Below are 22,206 nucleotides of genomic sequence, written 5' to 3' on the forward strand. Positions count from 1 at the left end.
TCAGAATGCACAGGGCCCCATACAGCAACACCAGCTGTACTGCCCTGATGGTGCCCCTGCCTGTATATCCGTGACCGCTGTATTCATTCACTGGCCTCAGCATCCTTTAACTTGTTAAGTCCTGGCTAGCAGTGAGATGTTCACAGTCATGGAGACCTGTTGTTGTATGTGAGGAGCACAAGGGTCTCCTGAGTTTTATATCTTCATCTTCTCTCTCAGTTCGGCCCCAGGTGAAGGTGTCTGGACAGGAGAAAGGTGACACTATGAAGCTTCACTGCCAGGTGTATGGATTTCACCCTCGAGCTGTGGATGTGAAGTGGATGAACGGGGAGGACGAGGTTCACTCATATGAGACCACACGCGTCCTCTCCAATCCTGACGGCACCTATCAGATCAGGGTCAACGCAGAGGTGACCCCCAAAGAGGGCGACAGATACTCCTGTTATGTGGATCACAGCAGCCTGGAGAAGCCAATGACCATAATGTGGGGTGAGTAGTGTCCATACTGGGTGGATGATGGGGTTTATACTGGAATATGGCATGATGAGTGATCACTATTGTGACATGTAATTGTATAGTCACCAACATCATATTAATATAAAATGACTGAACAGTTCTGTACATGACTTATAGTAACTGCAGAATAATCTGTCCTGTGTACATGAGAAATAACACTATATCTGGCCATTATATGATGTACCCTGCAGTTTCTCCTCTGCAGGCTCTGTCACTAGAAGCTGCAGCTCCTCCTCTGTGTCTCCAGCTCCTCCCTGTCCATAGACTATTATAGGCAGCAGCTGTAATCTGATTCCTCACTGATGCAGATTTTGAATGAACAGCGCAGAGAAAAAAAATTAGACTGATAAATGAGAAAAGATGCAGATTTCTCTGACAGGACAAACTACAAAGCCTATTTTCACTTCTATTGTTCATTTCTGAAAAAAAGACAAAAACTGTCCTTACTGTCTAGTTCTTCAAGTTCAGGTACAAACACTTTACTTATTGTAGGAGTAAGGAGAGATAGATAGGTGTCAGACAAAACGATGGATCTACATATCATGATCATTACCAACAGCTGTCTACTGTGTATGGGGCCGATAAGTGTCAGATATTACATGTGGTGTAATCACTTCTCTCCGTCTCCTGTACAATGTCTCCCTGAGCCTTTCTTTGTTCCTCACTGTACATGGAGCTCTGACAACTCCTAATAGAGTTTCTTAGCAGGTACTATGGGATTCTTTACTTTTCACTCATTCACTTCTGTACACAGATCTGGTCTTCACTGTAAAGGCCTCTGTTACATCCACAGAGCAGCCGTTGGGCAGTGGAGAGAGTTGGCAGTAGTCAATCAGCCATGTCTGAACCAGAGGGCAGAACCAAACAGTCAGTCAGCAGGCAGAGGCCGAAACAGGAGAGCAGCCGAGGTCTAACCAGAAGGACAAAATCAGAAGACAAAATTTGGGTTCATCAGTCTGAGGTCAAATCTGTTGAGCAGTCAAAATAATTATCAGGGGTCTTAGTGCCTTGAAGAAGTATTCATACCTTGTGAACGTTTCCACATATTTTTCATGTTACACCCAAAAACTTAAATGTGTTTTATTGGGTTTTTATGTGACATAGCAACACTAAGCAGCACGTATTTGTGGAAGTGTAAGGCTTTATTCACTCAGGGCGTTTTTGCTCACGTTTTTTCTGCAGCAAAACGTTTTGCTGCAAATTTACACATCCTCATTGATTTGTATGGGTAAAAAACTGCTGTAAAAAAAGGGGGAAAAATGAAGAAGAAAAGGGAGAAAAAAATTAAAGGGAAAACAAAAAAAGATGGGGAAAAGGGGAAGGGAGAAAGAAAATAGGAGGAAAAAAAACTAGGGAAGAAAGATGATTGAGAAAAAACGAAGATGAGAAGCGCAATAAAGTATAAGGTGAATGGAAAGTAGAACAAGGAAGAAAACAAATAAGTAAAATGAAAATAAGATGCATTAAGATAAAATGGTAAAACTATGCAAAAAAGTGTCAGTAAGAGAAATAGATAATAAGACAAATGGTATTACTACAAGGAAACTGTGATAGAGCAAATGCAAAACCGACCAACGGGTAAAAGTGATGGAGTGTTATGAAGAGTCATTTATGATATTCCACTACTTTTACCCGTTGGTCGATTAAAAGTACCATACTGCAGAGGTTCCCAACTCCAGTCCTCAAGGCACACCAACAGTGCATGTTTTCAGGATTTCCTTAGTATTGCACAGGTGATAATTTAATCACCTGCAAAGGTGCTGAATCCAACACCCATGCAATGCTAAAGAAATCCTGAAAACATGCACTGTTGGTGTGCCTTGAGGACTGGAGTTGGGAACCTCTGCCATACTGAATACTGACAGATACCCTTTAATTTTCAAAGAGTTAAATCTGTGGCAGAAATCACCATCAGACCTGTAACATATCCGGCATGTTGTAGATGAGGAAATCTGCAGTGGAAAATTCCACACGTGACTGAGGTTTTGTGACACTAACACCAGTATAGTAGTGGGAAGTTGTGGATTTAGGTCCAGAATCAGCAGTGAAAATCTGCTACAAATCTGCAGCCTCTGATCGTGTCCTAAGGGGGGCGCTGCATCACCATATAGAAATGTAGCCTGTGCTCCTGTATGTAATACCATTACACTGCACATATGTCCTCACTACAGCGGAGCAGACTAATGTGAGGCCGATACATGACGCTCTCAGTATAATCCGCAGATCATTTACCTTTCTGTTTTCTAACCAGAACCAGAGAAGTCCAGTGTCTGGGGCATCGCTGCGGTCGTTGCTGTGGTGGTCGCTGTCGCTGTTCTCGGCATTGGTGGATTTGTCATATATAGAAGTAAGTGTCAGTAATCCTGCGCTTCTCATTATAAATTCTGCAAAATAAACAGCAAAAGATGTAACTAATGTATTTCTCAAATTGTATTTCCACACCATTCAGTAAAGCACATCTGTCATTTCAAGTGACTGTTCAGAATAATCTGTCCTGTGTACATGAGGAATAGCACTATTTCTGCCCATTGACTTGTATCCTGTATTGTCACCAGTTTTCCCCTCTACAGGCTCTGTGTCTAATGTATGGTGGTTACCTCTGAGTTAGTTGGTGCAGACTGGTAGTTGTGATGTCTCACATATACAGTCGTGGACAAAAGTTTGAATGTGACGCAAATTTTGGTTTTAACAAAGTTTGCAGTTTCCCTTTTTATAGTGGCAATTTGCTTTAACTCTGGATAGATATGAAGAGTGATGAGATGAAACACAAGAAAATGCAAAGTCAATCCTTGCAGTGAATATTAAATGAATAAAGCTCTGCTGCAACTATTGGTGCTCAGAAAGAAGGGAATTTTGTTTACTTACCGTAAATTCCTTTTCTTCTAGCTCCTATTGGGAGACCCAGACAATTGGGTGTATAGCTTCTGCCTCCGGAGGCCACACAAAGTATTACACTTAAAAGTGTAAACCCCTCCCCTCTGCTATACACCCTCAGGTGCATCACGGGCTCCTCAGTTTTGGTGCAAAAGCAGGAAGGAGGAAACTTATAAATTGGTCTAAGGTAAATTCAATCCGAAGGATGTTCGGAGAACTGAAAACCATGAACCAGAAGAACAATTCAACATGAACAACATGTGTACACAAAAGAACAACCAAGCCCGAAGGGCACAGGGGCGGGTGCTGGGTCTCCCAATTGGAGCTAGAAGAAAAGGAATTTACGGTAAGTAAACAAAATTCCCTTCTTCTTTGTCGCTCCATTGGGAGACCCAGACAATTGGGACGTCCAAAAGCAGTCCCTGGGTGGGTAAAAGAATACCTCGATAAAAAGAGCCGAAAACGGCCCCCTCTTACAGGTGGGCAACCGCCGCCTGAAGGACTCGCCTACCTAGACTGGCGTCTGCCGAAGCATAGGTATGCACCTGATAGTGTTTCGTGAAAGTGTGCAGACTAGACCAGGTAGCCGCCTGACACACCTGCTGAGCCGTAGCCTGGTGCCGCAATGCCCAGGACGCACCCACGGCTCTGGTAGAATGGGCTTTCAGCCCTGAAGGAAGCGGAAGCCCAGAAGAACGGTAGGCTTCAAGAATCGGTTCCTTGATCCACCGAGCCAAGGTTGACTTGGAAGCCTGCGAACCCTTACGCTGGCCAGCGACAAGGACAAAGAGCGCATCTGAACGGCGCAGGGGCGCCGTGCGAGACACGTAGAACCGGAGTGCCCTCACTAGATCTAATGAGTGCAAATCCTTTTCACATTTGTGAATTGGATTAGGGCAAAATGAAGGTAAGGAGATATCCTGATTAAGATGAAAAGGGGATACCACCTTAGGGAGAAATTCCGGGACAGGACGCAGAACCACCTTATCCTGGTGAAAAAACAGGAAGGGGGCTTTGCATGACAGCGCTGCTAGCTCAGACACTCTTCGGAGTGATGTAACTGCCACTAGAAATGCCACCTTCTGCGAAAGACGTGATAAAGAAACATCCCGCAGCGGCTCGAAAGGTGGTTTCTGAAGAGCCGTTAGCACCCTGTTAAGGTCCCAGGGTTCCAGCGGACGCTTGTATGGTGGGACTATGTGGCAAACTCCCTGCAGGAACGTGCGGACCTGCGGAAGCCTGGCCAGGCGCTTTTGAAAAAAATACGGAGAGCGCCGATACTTGTCCCTTGAGAGAGCCGAGTGACAAACCCTTGTCCATTCCGGATTGAAGGAATGAAAGAAAAGTGGGTAAGGCAAACGGCCAGGGAGAAAAACCATTATCAGAGCACCAGGATAAGAAGATCCGCCAAGATCTGTAATAGATCTTGGCGGACGTTGGTTTCCTGGCCTGTCTCATAGTGGCAATGACATCCTGAGATAATCCTGAAGACGCTAGGAGCCAGGACTCAATGGCCACACAGTGAGGTTGAGGGCCACAGAATTCAGATGGAAAAACGGCCCTTGTGACAGCAAGTCTGGGCGGTCTGGAAGCGCCCACGGTTGACCCACCGTGAGATGCCACAGATCCGGGTACCACGATCGCCTCAGCCAATCTGGAGCGACGAGAATGGCGTGACGACAGTCGGACCTGATCTTGCGTAACACTCTGGGCAGCATCGCCAGAGGAGGAAACACATAAGGTAGTCGAAACTGCGACCAATCCTGCACTAATGCGTCCGCCGCCAGAGCTCTGTGATCCTGAGACCGTGCCATGAAGGCCGGGACCTTGTTGTTGTGTCGTGACGCCATGAGATCGACGTCCGGCGTTCCCCAGCGGCGACAGATCTCTCGAAACACGTCTGGGTGAAGAGACCATTCCCCCGCGTCCATGCCCTGACGACTGAGAAAATCTGCTTCCCAGTTTTCTACGCCCGGGATGTACACTGCGGAGATCGTGGAGGCTGTGGCTTCCACCCACTGCAGAATCCGCCTGACTTCCTGGAAGGCCTGACGACTGCGCGTGCCTCCCTGATGGTTGATGTATGCGACGGCCGTGGCGTTGTCCGACTGTATACGGATCTGTCTGCCCTCCAGCCACCGATGGAAGGCCAATAAGGCTAGATACACCGCCCTTATCTCCAGAACATTGATCTGAAGGGAGGACTCTACCGGAGTCCAGGTTCCCTGAGCCCTGTGGTGGCGGAAAACCGCTCCCCACCCTGACAGGCTCGCGTCCGTGGTGACCACAGCCCAGGTTGGGGGTAGGAAGGATCTTCCTTGCGATAGAGAACCTGGGAGCGCGCTGCGGCGCGGACCGAGAGGGGCCTGGAGGCGATGAGCTAACGGGGACCGGGGCCTGTGTAAGGACCGGTCTGGACTGCAAAGCTTCTAGCAGCTTGGCAGACCATTTGTCCATAGACTGAGCCATGGATTGCGAAAGTGACTCAGAGAGTTTCTCAGCAAACGCAGCAAACTCTGTCCCTGCCGCCTGGACAGGGGGAGCAGGGGGGTCTACATGAGCCGAGGGGCCCACTAGTCACCGAGGCTCCGGCTGAGCAAGCGAAACAGGGGTTGAGCATTGCTCACAGTGAGGGTAGGTGGAACCCGCAGGCAACATAGCCGCACAAGAGGTACAGGTCGCAAAAAAAACCTGTGCCTTAGCACCTTTGCTCCTTGTGGACGACATGCTGTTGTCTCCTAGGAGAGTGATCACTGAGGGTATATGGGAAGGGGTATACAGCCCGACCGAACAGAAATATGTATATAAATACGTATCAATTCCTGCACCCTGGGGGGGGGACCAGCACCGGGTGACCGGTGTGGCTTACCGACCGCTAAAAAGCGAGTGTGTGTCTTCCAGATTCCCTGCCTTAGGTCTCCCAGAGCTGCAGAGCTCTTCTCTGAAAATCCTCCACCGGCAGAATGCCAAAAACATGGCTGCCGGAGCTCTCAGGGGAGGAGTGGAGCCATGGGCGGTGCTAGAAAAGTGCGGGAATCTGGGGTCCCCACAGTGATCAGTGAGGGGGGAGGAAACATACAGGATGCTCCGGCCCTCACAGCCGACGTCAGGCCGGCCGTCCCGCCCTTACCCCTGACAGGCAGGCCGGGGGCGGGATTTTTGCTACTAGGCCACGATGAAGCCGGGGACTAAATTTAAGACCGCGGCCGACAAGCAGGCTCGGTCGGCGCGGAAGTCCGCCGGTCTTCAGAAATCAGCAGCTGCTGCAGCGTCCGGGAATAAGGCGCTCCATGCACAGTCCCCATGGGGACACAGAGTACCTTATAGATGCAGGGCCCGATCCCTGAGGAAGAATAGACTCCTGTCCAGCAGATTCCCACAGGGGCTGCGGAGGGAGCCCGGTCCCAGTGAATGGATGACCGGTCAGGATCCCACTTCTCCCAGAGCCACTAAGGGATGGTGAAGGAAAACGGCATGAGGCTCCGGCCTTTGTACCCGCAATGGGTACCTCAACCTTAACAGCACCGCCGACTTTAGTGGGGTGAGAAGGGAACATGCCGGGGACCCCGTGGGGGTCCTCTTTTCTTCCAACCGATATAACTAATCTGAGAATGCATGAGTGGATGTGTGCCTCCTTCCACACAAAGCATAAAACTGAGGAGCCCGTGATGCACGGGAGGGTGTATAGGCAGAGGGGAGGGGTTACACTTTTAAAGTGTAATACTTTGTGTGGCCTCCGGAGGCAGAAGCTATACACCCAATTGTCTGGGTCTCCCAATGGAGTGACAAAGAAAAGGAGATAATAATAATAATAATAATATAGATTTCTGGCACACACAAGTTTGTGATGAAATAGTATAATTTATTTGTAAATTATTTCTGCAAAAGAGCCACATCGCCAGTTTTGCCAACGTTTCGGCTCTTACATTCAGAGGCTTCGTCTGGGCAAAATGGATCCTGGGGTGGAGCCGCAGGGTGTTTGGGAGAAACTCCGGTGTACAGGATGTATTGCGGCCAGGTACACCGGAGTTTCTCCCAGACACCCTGCTGCTGTGATAAGGCGCCAACACTTCACCCCACTAATGCCAAAACAGATTCACTACAGCCCTGGCACTTACTCTGCATGATGGAGAACCGTGTCACAGTGAAAAATGATAACTAAAGCCTGCTTTACACGTTGCAATTTGTTGTGCAATCACGTTTGCGATGTGACACGCCCAGGTCGCATATGTGATCTAATGAGATCGCACGTAGGTCGTTCATTTGCTGTCACACGTGCGTTAGTAGTCTATGTTAAATTGATCAATTTTGTGTGCGATCTTTCAGATCATGTGTTCTCTGACGTATGCATTGGGCACCCTTTTTTTTTTTATTTATTGACTTGCCAAGCGTGTGTAATGTGTAGGGATGCGTTTTTACTATGTCACCTGCCATTCAGCGCTGTTACATGGCCGCTGACAGCAGACACAGACAGCCATGTAGCAGAGCTGAATGGCAGATGACAGCAGACACAGACAGAGCCGCACGACCAGAATGAACTCGGGTGAACTTCACCCGACTTCATTGTCATGCTGCGGCTCTGTCTATGTCGCGTCCTGATTAGCGGTCACCCGTGAAGGATTCACCGGTGACCGCTAATCTCCTGAGTGACTGAATTGAGCAGCCCTCTCTCATACTCACCGATCCCCGATCACCAGCACGGCGTTCACACTGCTCCGGCGGCTTCTCCTCTTTTGAAAAAGCCGGCCGCTCATTATTCAATCTCGTATTCCCTGCTTTCCCCGCCCACCGGCGCCTATGATTGGTTGCAAAAGTGTCTTGGCAAAAGTGGACTTCATCGAAGGTGACCAAGGAGTAAACCCCTGTTGAAAGCAAATCATAAGCAAGATTGGAATTTGCCAAAATGCATATTGATAAGTCACAAAGGGTCTGAGAGAGTCCTTTGCGCATAAGACAAGCTCTTTGACTTAATATCAGCTCTATGTTTATGTGCTCCTGACTGTATATCATATCCCCTGATCTCTCCTCATTACACAATGTTATTATATGTCACCAATGATAATGGATAATGGCGTCTTCAGGTTTCTCGTCCTCATTCCATCTTCTTTGCTTATTGTAGGAAGAAAAGCCGGATACAGGACGACCAGCAGTGAGTATTCTGCATATGTGGCTATGAGCGGTTTTGGCAGATTTGCTGTAGGATGCAGCCGGCATTAGGGAAATACATGGGTGTCTTGTGTCTCCAGAAGGAGAGATGATTTTACAGAGCGACTCTCCATTCTGGATCATATAGGATGGAGACATAATTGGAAGACCCCTATCTAGGAAACACATTTTCCCTAATAACACACGAGTTGTGCAGGATGAGAAAAACACGGCTGCTTTATTTTAAATACGTCGTCATCAGACCCATCCACAGGTTGTATGTGATAGATCGGAGCTCAGCCGTATGTACTACAGTGAAGCTGCAATACCAGACGCGACCTGTGGACAGGGGAGGCGCTGAGCTAGGAAGAAACCAGCCGTGTCCTACTAATCCTGTACATCATCAGCCATTTCGTTTTATATCAAAGGGAGTCTGAGAGCCCCCAAAACTCTAAACATTTTATGCATTCATATAGGGGACTTGGCCTCCATAAAAATACTTCAGACTAGATTTTGCTTATTTTATTTTATAGAAAAACAGTTTTTCTAGATATGTAAATGAGGGGTCCTTGGAAAGGCCGAGGGCTCAGTGCACCATTCTGCGCCTTTAGTTACAATCATCCGCATTTTCACTTATATTGATCGACGCTTGCTTTGGGGCTCTGCCTCACCTTACTCCACAGCCATTCACACACTGACACTGCAGAGGCTCAGAGCACACGCATTGTCAGTGTGTTCAGTGACATTCTCATCCCTTGTCCTCTCCGGAGCGGCAGCTCACTGCACACAGAATCACTCCTTAGCGTACGGCCGATGCTGACAGGCGACAGAGGAAAGCGCGCTCACACTGTGTCTGCCTGCACTCACGTAGCTCCTGCAGTGTCAGTGTGCACACACTCTCATCTACCTCACATTTCAGCAATGGCTTCCTGCTACCATGTGATCCACTGTGCAGCGAGCGGCTGCTAGAGACAGGAGAGGGATCAGAAAGCACTGCACACTCTGACACTGTATGTGCTCTCGGCCCCTGCAGTGTCAGTGTGTGCAGGGCAGGTGATTCAGTTCATGCGGCCCTGTGCTATCAATCATATTAATGCGTAATACTGAGAATTGTAATGGAGGAGGCAGAATGGTGCACTGAGCCGCGCCAATGGTGCACCAAGGACCCCTCCGTTACATATACAATAAAACTGTTTTTATATGACATGAAAGAAGTAAAATCTACAGGACAAGTCTGATTTTTATAGGGGCTGAATCCTCTCTATAAATGGTTCAATTACAACTTTGGGGGTGACAGACTTTAAGGAGAGTCCAACATTGTAAAGTTGTGTTTTAAAAGGAATCTGTCATCAGGTTTTTGCTAAGTTCCAGTGATGTATCACTTACTAGGCTGCCTGCTGTTATTTTGATAAAATCACTGCTTTATCAGCTGGAGATCTACCAGTTCTCTGAATGCTGAGCTCTGTATAACCCCGCCCTCACCACTAATTGGCAGCTGTGTACACTGTGCATAGGCAGAAAGTTGTCAATCAGTGGTGGGGCGGGGCTATACAGAGCTCATGAATATAGTGGATTACCTGGCAGTTGGTTTACTATTCCTCTAGTGATAATTTCCTGCTGATAAAACCGTGATTTTATCAAAACTACAGCAAGCAGCCCAGTAAGAGATACATCGCTGGAATAATGATCTCTGTCGCTACATTACACTGCTCTCAGATTAGGTGGCAGAAATCTGGTGAGAGATTCTCTTTAAAGCAGAATGAGCTCCGGCCCCAGAAGATGCAGCGGGAGCTGAGCTTTATATGTCGCTGCATCTGGCACAACTCCGGTACCAGCGCCATCCCAGGGACTTACATGTACGTCCTGATACAGTAAGTTACACCCCATCAGGACATACACCTACGGCATTTTGTGTGTTAATCGCTCAATGGGCAAAAGAAAAACAGAATTTTCTATTGAATACTGAAATCATCTGTACACAAAGAAAACATGAAAAGCTAAAAATAAACAACAAGCAGTAAAGTATTTCACAAGTTCTCTACTTTCCCGTCATATTTCATCTGTGACATCTTATAAAAATCTGGAATTTTGCTATAAATCATTTCCTATTTTCACAGCTACGGACGCATCTTCCGACTCGTCCAATAATCAAGCCAAAGCCTAATGGTGAGTGGTAGTGATGAGCGAGTACTAAAAAGCTCGGGTGCTCGAAGCTCGGGCCGAGCCTCCCAAGATACTCGTGTACTCGGGCCGAGCAACGAGCCCAATGTTATCCTATGGGAGACCCGAGTATTTTTGTGAAATGACCCCCGGCAGCATGGAGAAACCCTAAAAATGTCACAAAAGTCTCAGAAGAGTGCTCAAATGACATGGCAACAGCACGGGGAAGACCCCTTGAAGCATTTATCACTGAAAAGTCACAGCTGTGAACAATTTTGTCCGCGTTTTACGCCATTTTTACGGACTCACCAGAAAACCTTCCAAAATGACCCCAAAATGATTTTTCATGGCGGAAATGTTAAGGGCACATACCCAATAGTGAGATAGAGCTGGTGTATGTTACTTTTTGAGATTAATACATGAAAGATTTTACGTGAAAACATTGTGTGGCACTCCGATGTCCCTGAGAAGAGACGTACATGAAGGCCTCTTGAGTCTAATGTGCCCATTTTGAGGAAGTGAGTCTTTGTAGTATTTTCCTTTGCCAGGGCAGTCCAAAATTGTGAGGTTCACCAATGCCCCTGGATAGAGACGTGCATGATGGCCTGTAAACCTGAAGTGCCCATTGTAAGGAAGTGGGTCTATTTCAGTATAGCCCTGTGCCAGGGCAGCCAAAAATTGGGAGGCTCCACATTGTCCCTGGATAGAGACGTGCATGATGGCCTTTAAACCTGAAGTGCCCATTGTAAGGAAGTGGGTCTATTTCAGTATAGCCCTTTGCCAGGGCAGCCAAAAATTGGGAGGCTCCACATTGTCCCTGGATAGAGACGTGCATGATGGCCTGTAAACCTGAAGTGCCCATTGTAAGGAAGTGGGTCTATTTCAGTATAGCCCTTTGCCAGGGCAGCCAAAAATTGGGAGGCTCCACGTTGTCCCTGGGTAGAGACGTGCATGAGGGCCTCAAAACATTGTTCCCATTGCAAAGGAGCGGGTCTCCTGTCGTTGTAATGTCCATTCTGCAAAGAATGGGCGAAAAAATTTACCACTGGGGGTATACCTGAGACAAAGGCCTAAGTATTGCAATTTGTAACGGTCATCATCATGGTGGCGCATGAGGAGAAGGAGGAGCAGTCCAGCGATTATCCAAAGTCCAGAAGTGTGTACCCATGGGTGAGTGGAGGTACATGGCAAACTTTAAATTCCGCTCTCATTTGCTGGTGGTGTGGTGAAGTCTGGCCCAATCCAACCCTTGTTCATCTTGATCAGAGTCAGCCTGTCAGCATTTTCAGTTGACAGGCGGGTGCGTTTATCTGTAATGATTCCACCTGCGGCACTAAAAACACGCTCTGACAAAACGCTAGCAGCAGGGCAGGCCAGGACTTCCAAGGCGTAGAGAGCCAATTCATGCCACGTGTCCAGCTTGGATACCCAATAATTGTAAGGCACAGAGGAATGTCGGAGTACAGTTGTTCGATCTGCAAGGTACTCCTTCAGCATCTGGGCAAACTTAGGATTTCTTGTGGCACTACCCCGCACCTCAGGGGCTGTGGTACGTGAGGGGCTGAGAAAACTGTCCCACATCTTAAAGACTGTTCCCCTACCTCTGGCGGATTGGACTTGTGCCTCTCTCGGCTGTACGCCTCGGTTGTCCACTGATTCATGACCTATGCCGCTAGCGTTTTGTGAGGGGAATGCTTTGCCTACTTCCGTGAGTATGGCCTTCCGAAACTGCTGCATTTTGGTTGACCTCTCCTCCACGGGAATAAGAGACAAAAAGTTCTCCTTGTAGCGTGGGTCTAACAGTGTTACCAACCAGTAATGATTGTCGGCCAAGATGTTCTTAACGCGAGGGTCACGAGACAGGCAGCTTACCATAAAGTCAGCCATGTGCGCCAGACTCTTAACAGCCAGGACTTCAGTAGCCTGACCAACAAGATGACTGAACATGCTGTCCTCCTCGTCCTCCTCCTCCTCCTCCTCATCTACCCTGTCCTCTGGCCAGCCACGCTGAACCGAGGATATGACTGGTGTGCATGTCATATCCTCAATTTGGCCGGAGAGTTGCTCCATGTCTTCATCCTCCTCCTCGTCATAGTCCTCCACTGCACGTTGTGATGAGACGAGGCTGGGCTGTGTGTTATCACCCACACCCACTACTGTTTCTTGCTGCAACTCATCGCGCTCCGCCTGCAATGCATCATGTTTGTTTTTCAGCAGAGACCGTTTTAGAAGGCAGAGTAGCGGTATGGTGACGCTAATAATGGCGTCATCACCACTCACCATCTTGGTGGAGTCCTCAAAGTTTTGGAGGATGGTACATAGGTCTGACATCCATCTCCACTCCTCAGGTGTTATGTGTGGAGTTTGACCCATTTCCCGACGGCTTAGGTGATGCAGGTACTCAACAACTGCCCTCTTCTGCTCACATATCCTGACCAACATGTGCAGAGTTGAATTCCAACGCGTGGGGACATCACACACCAGTCTGTGAGCCGGAAGATGCAAACGGCGCTGAAAGCCGGCAAGGCCGGCTGAAGCAGTAGGTGACTTTCGAAAATGTGCAGACAGGCGGCGAACTTTTACCAGCAGATCAGACAGCTCTGGGTATGACTTTATAAACCGCTGAACCACGAGGTTGAGCACATGGGCCACGCATGGAACATGTGTCAGCTGGCCTCGCCTCAAAGCCGCCACCAGGTTCCGGCCATTGTCACACACGACCTTTCCTGGCTTTAGGTTCAGAGGTGTGAGCCAGTGATCTGCCTGCTGTTTCAGAGCTGTCCACACCTCTTCTGCATTGTGGGGTTTGTCACCTATGCAGATTAGCTTCAGCACAGCCTGTTGCCGCTTCGCCGAGGCAGTGCTGCAGTGCTTCCAGCTTGTGACTGGTGTGGAGGGCACAGTGGATGAGGATGCGCAGGAGGAGGAGGAGGCTGAAGAGCATGACATTCCGGAGCTGTAGAGTGTGGGTGAAACACTGACTGAGGTAGGGCCTGCAAACCTTGGTGTGGGAAGGACGTGTTCCGTCACTCGCTCAGACTGGGTCCCAGCTTCCACAATATTAACCCAGTGTGCCGTCAACGAGATGTAGCGGCCTTGCCCACAAGCACTTGTCCACGTGTCTGTGGTTAGGTGGACCTTGGGTGAAACAGCGTTGTTCAGGGCACGTGTGATGTTTTGTGACACGTGGTTATGCAACGCGGGGACGGCACACCGGGAGAAATAGTGGCGGCTGGGGACCGAGTAACGTGGGACAGCTGCCGCCATCAGGTCACGGAATGCTTCAGTCTCCACCAGCCTAAAAGGCAACATTTCCAGCGCAAGCAGTCGCGAAATGTTAGCATTTAGAACTGTGGCATGTGGGGTGTTGGCAGTGTATTTGCGCCTGCGTTCAAAGGTTTGCTGAATGGATAACTGAACACTGCGCTGGGACAAGGACGTGCTTGATGATGGTGTTCTTTCTGCGTAGGCAACTGCAGGTTCAGGAGTGGAGGAGGCTTGTTCGCAGGCAGCATGGACAGAGGATTGGCTCGCATGCACAACCAGCGAAGACGTAGCAGTGACATCAGCAAGCACTGCTCCTCGACTCTGTTGTACTTCCCACAAAGTCGGGTGCTTGGCTGACATGTGCCTGATCATGCTGGTGGTGGTCAGGCTGCTAGTTTTGGTACCCCTGCTGATGCTGGCACGGCAGGTGTTGCAAATGGCCTTTTTTGAATCATCTGGATCCAACTTAAAAAACTGCCAGACTCGGGAAGACCTAACATTTGTACAGGCACCTTGTGTCGTCGTGTTGTTCCGGGGAACGGTTGCCTGACTGCTGCCTGGGGCCACCACCCTGCTTCTTACTGCCTGTTGTGATGCTACGCCTCCCTCCCCCTGTGCACTGCTGTCCTCGCTCTGCATATCCTCCTGCCAGGTTGGGTCAGTTACTGGATCATCCACCACGTCGTCTTCCTCTTCCGCACCCTGCTCCTCCTCCTGACTTGCTGACAATTGTGTCTCATCATCGTCCACCACTTGTTGAGACACGTTGCCAACTTCGTGAGAACGTGGCTGCTCAAATATTTGGCCATCTGTACAGACGATCTCCTCATGACCCACTTCAATATGAGCTGGCGAGAGGCCAGAATGTGTGAATGGAAACGTGAACAGCTCTTCCGAGTGTCCAAGTGTGGGATCATTAATGTCCGAGGAGGACGTGTACTCAGCCTGGTGGTAGGAAGGAGGATCAGGTTCAGAAATGTGCGGTGCAGTATCACGGCTACTGACACTTGACCGTGTGGAAGACAGAGTGTTTGTGGTGGTGCCAATCTGACTGGAAGCATTATCTGCTATCCAACTAACAACCTGTTGACACTGGTCTTGGTTCAAGAGCGGTGTACTGCTGCGGTCCCCAATAATTTGGGACAGGACGTGCGAGCGACTAGATGTGGCCCTTTGTTGTGGCGAAATTAGAGCTTGACCACGACCTCGGCCTCTGCCTGCACCACCATCACGTCCACTTCCTTGTTCCTTGCCAATGCCCTTGCGCATTTTGCAATGCTGTGCACTGCTGACGTGTATATTCACTACTTGTGCGTTATATCAAAGTGTGTGGAAATTGCACACAAGTGCACCTGTACGCTGCCACCAACAGGCACACACGTGCGGTTTTAAAAACCAAGCACGGACGCAATAATAACCTAACAGGTTTTTTTGGGGAGCGACAATTACAGACAAGTCAGACACTATCTGGACTGTTTTACACTGTGTACACCAGCCCCAGATATGATGAAGGCTGGTATACGGTCACCACTACCCTGCCTGCCTGCCTGCCTGTATACTGGTACAATAGTCCTGACAAGGACTCTTTTGGTCACTAGCCTGTATTCAGACCTGGCTATACCCTGCCTGTATATAGCAACAATAGTCCTGAGAAGGACTCTGCTACTGTACTCCGACCTGGCTATACCCTGCCTGCCTGTATACAACTAGAATAGTCCTGAGAAGGACTTTTGGTCACACTGTTTGCAGCCCTGCAACTGAAAAAGCTATAAAGGGCCGCAAAGCTTTCCCTGAATCAGCGACACTCTCCCTACACTGACTGTCTGAATAGCTGTGAGCAGAGCACAGCGCGCCGGCCGATATAAAGGCTCGGTCACGCTGTGCAGGCCGGCCAATCACTGCAATTCCACAACTAACAGGGCTGTGGCATTGCAGTGGTCTGCCAGCCAATCCCTGCATGAGGGCTGGCTCTCAAAAGAGCGCCAACATGCAGAAATGAAGACCACGAGTACAGCACGAGTATCGCGAGATTACTCGGTCCCCGCCGAGCAGCCCGAGTACAGCGATACTCGTGCGAGTACCGAGTAGTGACAAGCATGCTCGCTCATCACTAGTGAGTGGTGACGTCTTCTGTAAATGCTGCCGCTGTGTAATGAAGGAAGAATTAGGAGAAACCTACAGGGGTAAAGAAGAAAATGTGGAGGAGGGAAGGATTGTAGAGGAATATATCATTTATAATATAATAGTCACTTATAAAGGAGAATGTAGATGTTGTATATTCCCGGTATATGGATTGTGCAGACTACGGGGAGCAGACAGATCCATTTACTTCTAGTCATACACTAAAAATGGAGAAAGTAAGAACAGAAACTGCACAACTCTCATTTAGTCCCAACACAAAACCAAACACTAGGCTGTGGATGACGGACACTGAATCATATGTGCGCTACAGATTCAGAGAGTCCAGAGAGGAAATGGTAACAAGGACTCGGTCGCTCCTGCAAGAGTCTGAGACCCAGATATGAAGGTCAGTGTGATATTTCTCCGCAGTGTCAGGGATGGGATCTTACCTTCAGCCCCTGATACATGGTCCGGGTCATTATACAGGTCTCATAACTATGAAGAGAGAGTCCATTGTAAAAAGTTCTGGAGAATCGGGATGGGAGAGGGCCCAAGCCTGAGGGAGACTTTACAGCATGGAGATAATAGGGGCTATTTAATGAGGTTTGCAGCTGTAAGACAGTGGATGGGGTCTGATACTGTCTGTAACTCTACAGGAAAGTCTCTGCAGTATCCAAAGATCCTTTTTTAAACAAAAGAACAACAGAGTGTATTGTGCCTTAAAAATATTCTTTATTTTAAATAATTAAAAATAATTTTCTGTTATATATATATATATATATATATATATATATACTGTGTATGTATATGTGTATATATATATATATATATATATATATATATATATATAAATAATACAACTGCTGACAAAAACAAGCGGGGATTACTTCATCATAATTAGACTGTCTGCACAAGAAAAATTCACACAGTGAAAGGATGTCACTGTTAATTAACTTTAGTTTTACAAAAATACATAAGAAATCTCATTAAGGTCTCTTTCACACATCCGTCAAAAACACATACGTATTCTCCGTGTGCTATCCGTGATAGCACACAGAGATCAGGGACTTCTATACTCACCTATCCACGTTGCTGATGTCTCCTGCGCTGCTGTCTCCTCTCTGCTGATACTTCCAGGTCATGGTGCAGTGAATATTCATGAGCATAATTAGCCGGCCTGGAAGCAGGATACAGTAGCAGCTGGAGACAGCAACGCTAGAGACTGGTGAGTATAAAAATTTTATTTCAAAGATACGTGTTTTCTCTGGCACGTGTCACACGGATCACTCCACTGTGTGGTCTGTGTAACATCAGTGATGTCGGAGAAAAACAGACTTGTCTTCGTGCAGAACACATGGACACGCTTGTGGTGCCGCACGGAAACACGGTCAGTGAGAAATCACTGATGTGTGCGCAGACCCATTGATTTTAATTGGTCTGCATATGTCCATGATTCTGGTACGTATAAAAACAGTAACATACGAACCAGAATCACTGACAAGTGAAGGAGGCCTAAGTAACATAAATTCACAGTGGTAAAATTCTTCTTAAGAACCATATAGCTAGTCTCCCTTGCACCGAAATTAGTACCAACTCTGTTGTCACATATAAAGTGTATATACCTAAAAAATATATAGTAATATTCATGCAATGTTGCCTGGAGAGCTACAAATCCCAGGATAAAGTGCCTAGCTGTGATCATTTATAAGGTGCATGTGCCTAAAAGAGTATGGTAAATACAGTGCCTACAAGTAGTATTCAACCCCCTGCAGATTTAGCAGGTTTACACATTCGGAATTAACTTGGCATTGTGACATTTGGACTGTAGATCAGCCTGGAAGTGTGAAATGCAGCAAAAAAGCATGTTATTTCTTTTTATTATTTTTTTTTAAATTGTGAAAAGTTTATTCAGAGAGTCATTTATTATTCAACCCCTCAAACCACCAGAATTCTGTTTGGTTCCCCTGAAGTATTAAGAAGTATTTCAGGCACAAAGAACAATGCGCTTCACATGTTTGGATTAATTATCTCTTTTTCCAGCCTTTTCTGACTAATTAAGACCCTCCCCAAACTTGTGAACAGCACTCATACATGGTCAACATGGGAAAGACAAAGGAGCATTCCAAGGCCATCAGAGACAAGATCGTGGAGGGTCACAAGGCTGGCAAGGGGTACAAAACCCTTTCCAAGGAGTTGGGCCTACCTGTCTCCACTGTTGGGAGCATCATCCGGAAGTGGAAGGCTTATGGAACTACTGTTAGCCTTCCACGGCCTGGACAGCCTTTGAAAGTTTCCACCCGTGCCGAGGCCAGGCTTGTCCGAAGAGTCAAGGCTAACCCAAGGACAACAAGGAAGGAGCTCCGGGAAGATCTCATGGCAGTGGGGACATTGGTTTCAGTCAATACCATAAGTAACGTACTCCACCGCAATGGTCTCCGTTCCAGACGAGCCCGTAAGGTACCTTTACTTTCAAAGCGTCATGTCAAGGCTCGTCTACAGTTTCCTCATGATCACTTGGAGGACTCTGAGACAGACTGGTTCAAGGTTCTCTGGTCTGATGAGACCAAGATCGAGATCTTTGGTGCCAACCACACACGTGACATTTGGAGACTGGATGGCACTGCATACGACCCCAAGAATACCATTCCTACAGTCAAGCATGGTGGTGGCAACATCATGCTGTGGGCCTGTTTCTCAGCCAAGGGGCCTGGCCATCTGGTCCGCATCCATGGGAAGATGGATAGCATGGCCTACCTGGAGATTTTGGCCAAGAACCTCCGCTCCTCCATCAAGAATCTTAAGATGGGTCGTCATTTCATCTTCCAACAAGACAACGACCCAAAGCACACAGCCAAGAAAACCAAGGCCTGGTTCAAGAAGGAAAAAATCAAGGTGTTGCAGTGGCCTAGTCAGTCTCTTGACCTTAACCCAATTGAAAACTTGTGGAAGGAGCTCAAGATTAAAGTCCACATGAGACACCCAAAGAACCTAGATAACTTGGAGAAGATCTGCATGGAGGAGTGGGCCAAGATAACTCCAGAGACCTGTGCCGGCCTGATCAGGTCTTATAAAAGACGATTATTAGCTGTAATTGCAAACAAGGGTTATTCCACAAAATATTAAACCTAGGGGTTGAATAATAATTGACCCACACTTTTATGTTGAAAATTTATTAAAATTTAACTGAGCAACATAACTTGTTGGTTTGTAAGATTTATGCATCTGTTAATAAATCCTGCTCTTGTTTGAAGTTTGCAGGCTCTAACTTATTTGCATCTTATCAAACCTGCTAAATCTGCAGGGGGTTGAATACTACTTGTAGGCACTGTATATATGTAACTTTAACATAAAAAATACAAGTCCAAGAATAAAGTGCCCAACAGTGCAGAAGGCAGTGCATAAAACACTAGTATGAATAAATCAAAGTGCCATTGCGGGTCGAGGAGTACACATCACAGTATAGAGTGTATTGGAAAGTCAAAGAGGGTTATACTTGAGCTGATATTATATGCTCAATATGCCATATATCACAAAGGAGTACATATATATACTGTGTATATGTACTAACATAAGCATATCGTGATGTGTACTTACTAATTTAAGTGCAGTAATCAGTGGAGACTCCGCCACCTCGACGTACGTTTCGAAGTCTTCCTTAGGAGACATATTATATATATATGTGTGTGTGTGTGTGTGTGTGTGTGTGTGTGTGTGTATATATATATATATATATATATATATATATATATATAATATGTGTGTACATATATACTTTCTGGCATAGTAAAGCTCATGTAGTGACATATACATATATTACTGGTACTTTCCTCCGTTCTAGAAGGTATGGAGCATTTAGAATATTATTAGATTGCTGTAATGACCTCTAATGCAAACAGTTTGTACTTTATCATTACAGGACCAGACAAAAGAAGTCTTCTGCATCCATCTATCAGGGCAATGAAGAATCTCACCTTATCTGTCTACCCGATGTATACAATAATTTAATCTTATTATTATTTAGTCTAATTCCTGAATAAAATGGCCGCTCAGATTTACCACAGAAACATTTCATGAACAATTGTGCAGCCTCCTGCAGCTTCCCTGGTAATAGTGATTGATCTCCTGTATTTATCTGAACTCCATGTTCTCATGTGAAAATTTGGAACAACCCCTTTAATAAATGAAATATTACAGTGATCTGTCGGCCTAATCTGCTGCTGTATATAGGGGCCGATATTACACCTACAGGTTTGTGACCAGAAAGGTTCTTGTCTTCGGCTTCTAGAAACACTGGAGGAAAACGTTCAATTTTGTGAATTAGACAAATTTAGGAGCACACTCCGCCCGCCTCTCCCCATCCCTCACATCGGTGACTGACGGGCAGCATATTAATCTGACAGACTGGGTTTAAGAGGATTCGATAAATTAGATAAATATTTAAATGGCTCTTCTCATCTTCATAGATGGATATTGTCGGATATTGCCGATAAATCCAAGCACTTGTCTCATTTACTGCTTTTTTGCAGCCATTGTTGAGATATTAGCACTTTTTCCTTTGTTTCCAGCTTGTGAGCGCTGCTCTGAAGCTGTCCGGGTTTAGGTAGTAACAGCGCGGTCAGTTTACAGCAGAGCTTACAAGCCCAATCCAAAAGAGCTGGTAAGCACTGCGTGTTTGGTCATCGCTGATAGATAAGCTGGAAACTAAAGAAAAATGTTAATATTTCAAGAACAGGTGTAAATTTTTAATGAACAAAAAAGTGATTGATTTTACAAGCTCCATCCAACGATATCCATTTACGAAGAAGGGAATAACAGTAACACTGGTGATAAATGTTATATGGCAGGTTTACTCCAAGGTCATAATCAGACGTCTCATGTTCTGTTGATTTCCAGTCACATTTATTTGGTGATTACAATAAGGTTTTGGGTGACGTCTTTACATTTTTCTATATCTTACATTGATTCTCAATGACCACGCATTATACCGAGGACGGGATCGGTGTATATAACATTATGTCGCTTTATTTCATCCTTTTTACATTTGCTTTATATTTCCTGTAAGGATTTGGGTTATAATTTTATTGTAGTTTGTTCTAATTTAGCTGATTTTTTTAATTTGTATAATTTGATATCAGTATAAGAAACAAAACAGCCAAATGTTGTATTATACCGGAGGTGTCATTATCCGTTCTTACACAGAGACATGTCTGCTGGAAATAGACAAGCAGAATAAGATCATCCCCGATAAGACGGAGCTGCCGAGCGCTCGCCATTATCAGCTACCAATGTGGTGAAATATCGCTGTCTGTATCATGTGATCCCAAAGGGAAGAGGATGATGGGGGTTGTGTTACTTAAAGGGACAATTTTACTACAGAAACTATTGGTGCGGCTGTATAGATCCTAGTACAACAATAAAGATGACGCCTGTTTTGTCTGAGAAATCAAACATTGAAGTTATGCAGATTAGCTAAGCAGTGCACATCTAATGTACTGACACGCCCCCAGTGCACTTCCAGACTAATTTGCATGTTTCTTCACAGCTTGATTTTTCAGCACTGACACATGAGACCTGTACAGCCGCACACATGGCTCCTGTAGTAAATCATGGTGGCAGATTCCCGCTGAGAGCAGCGAATGGTTTTACCAGTAATGTGAATGTAGCGAGTAATAATCCAGGATGAGACTGTCAGTGTCTCTATTGTGTGGAGCGGATATAATGGATCTTACAGGATTTCTTGATCTCATCTAATCTATAAATAAAGAACGTTTACACCGAGGTCACAATTGTCTTTTTCTGTTACTTGTACTGTGTAATTATTTTACTATTCAGAAATGCTCAGTCCCGGAGCTGCTCCGTCTTCTGATAGTGGCCGCACCCGGGTACTGCACATCTGCCTTTCATTCAAACGAATAGGGGGTGGATGTGCGGTACCCGGCCGCGGCCACTATCGGTAGACGGTGTCGCTTATGGAACTGAGCATTTCCGGCACCGATAACAGCTGATCAGTGGGGGTGCCGTGTGTCGGACCCCGGCCTAAGGATAGGCCTTATCAATAAATAAGCCCATTTTACACGCTACAAGATATCTTACGATGTGTTGTCGGGGTCACGTCGTAAGTGA

The 22,206-nt window shown here is 46.7% G+C and overlaps 1 protein-coding gene across 2 annotated transcripts in view; it reads left to right on the forward strand.

Annotated features, from left to right (window-relative positions):
• The window catches only part of LOC142256551 (class I histocompatibility antigen, F10 alpha chain-like), a 154,532-nt gene extending 132,670 nt beyond the window's left edge, over positions 1–21,862 (forward strand). For both annotated transcript variants that reach the window (XM_075328311.1, XM_075328319.1), the window contains exons 4-8: positions 220–489; positions 2,768–2,863; positions 8,510–8,539; positions 10,653–10,701; positions 20,000–21,862. In XM_075328311.1, coding sequence (XP_075184426.1) covers positions 220–489; positions 2,768–2,863; positions 8,510–8,539; positions 10,653–10,699 — 443 coding nt within the window. In that variant the 3' untranslated portion in view covers positions 10,700–10,701; positions 20,000–21,862. The remainder of the gene's footprint in view (positions 1–219; positions 490–2,767; positions 2,864–8,509; positions 8,540–10,652; positions 10,702–19,999) is intronic.
• Positions 21,863–22,206: the final 344 nt, after the last annotated feature.

The sequence above is a fragment of the Anomaloglossus baeobatrachus genome, chromosome 1 (genome assembly GCF_048569485.1).
Source record: "Anomaloglossus baeobatrachus isolate aAnoBae1 chromosome 1, aAnoBae1.hap1, whole genome shotgun sequence".
Classification (NCBI taxonomy): Eukaryota; Metazoa; Chordata; class Amphibia; order Anura; family Aromobatidae; genus Anomaloglossus; species Anomaloglossus baeobatrachus.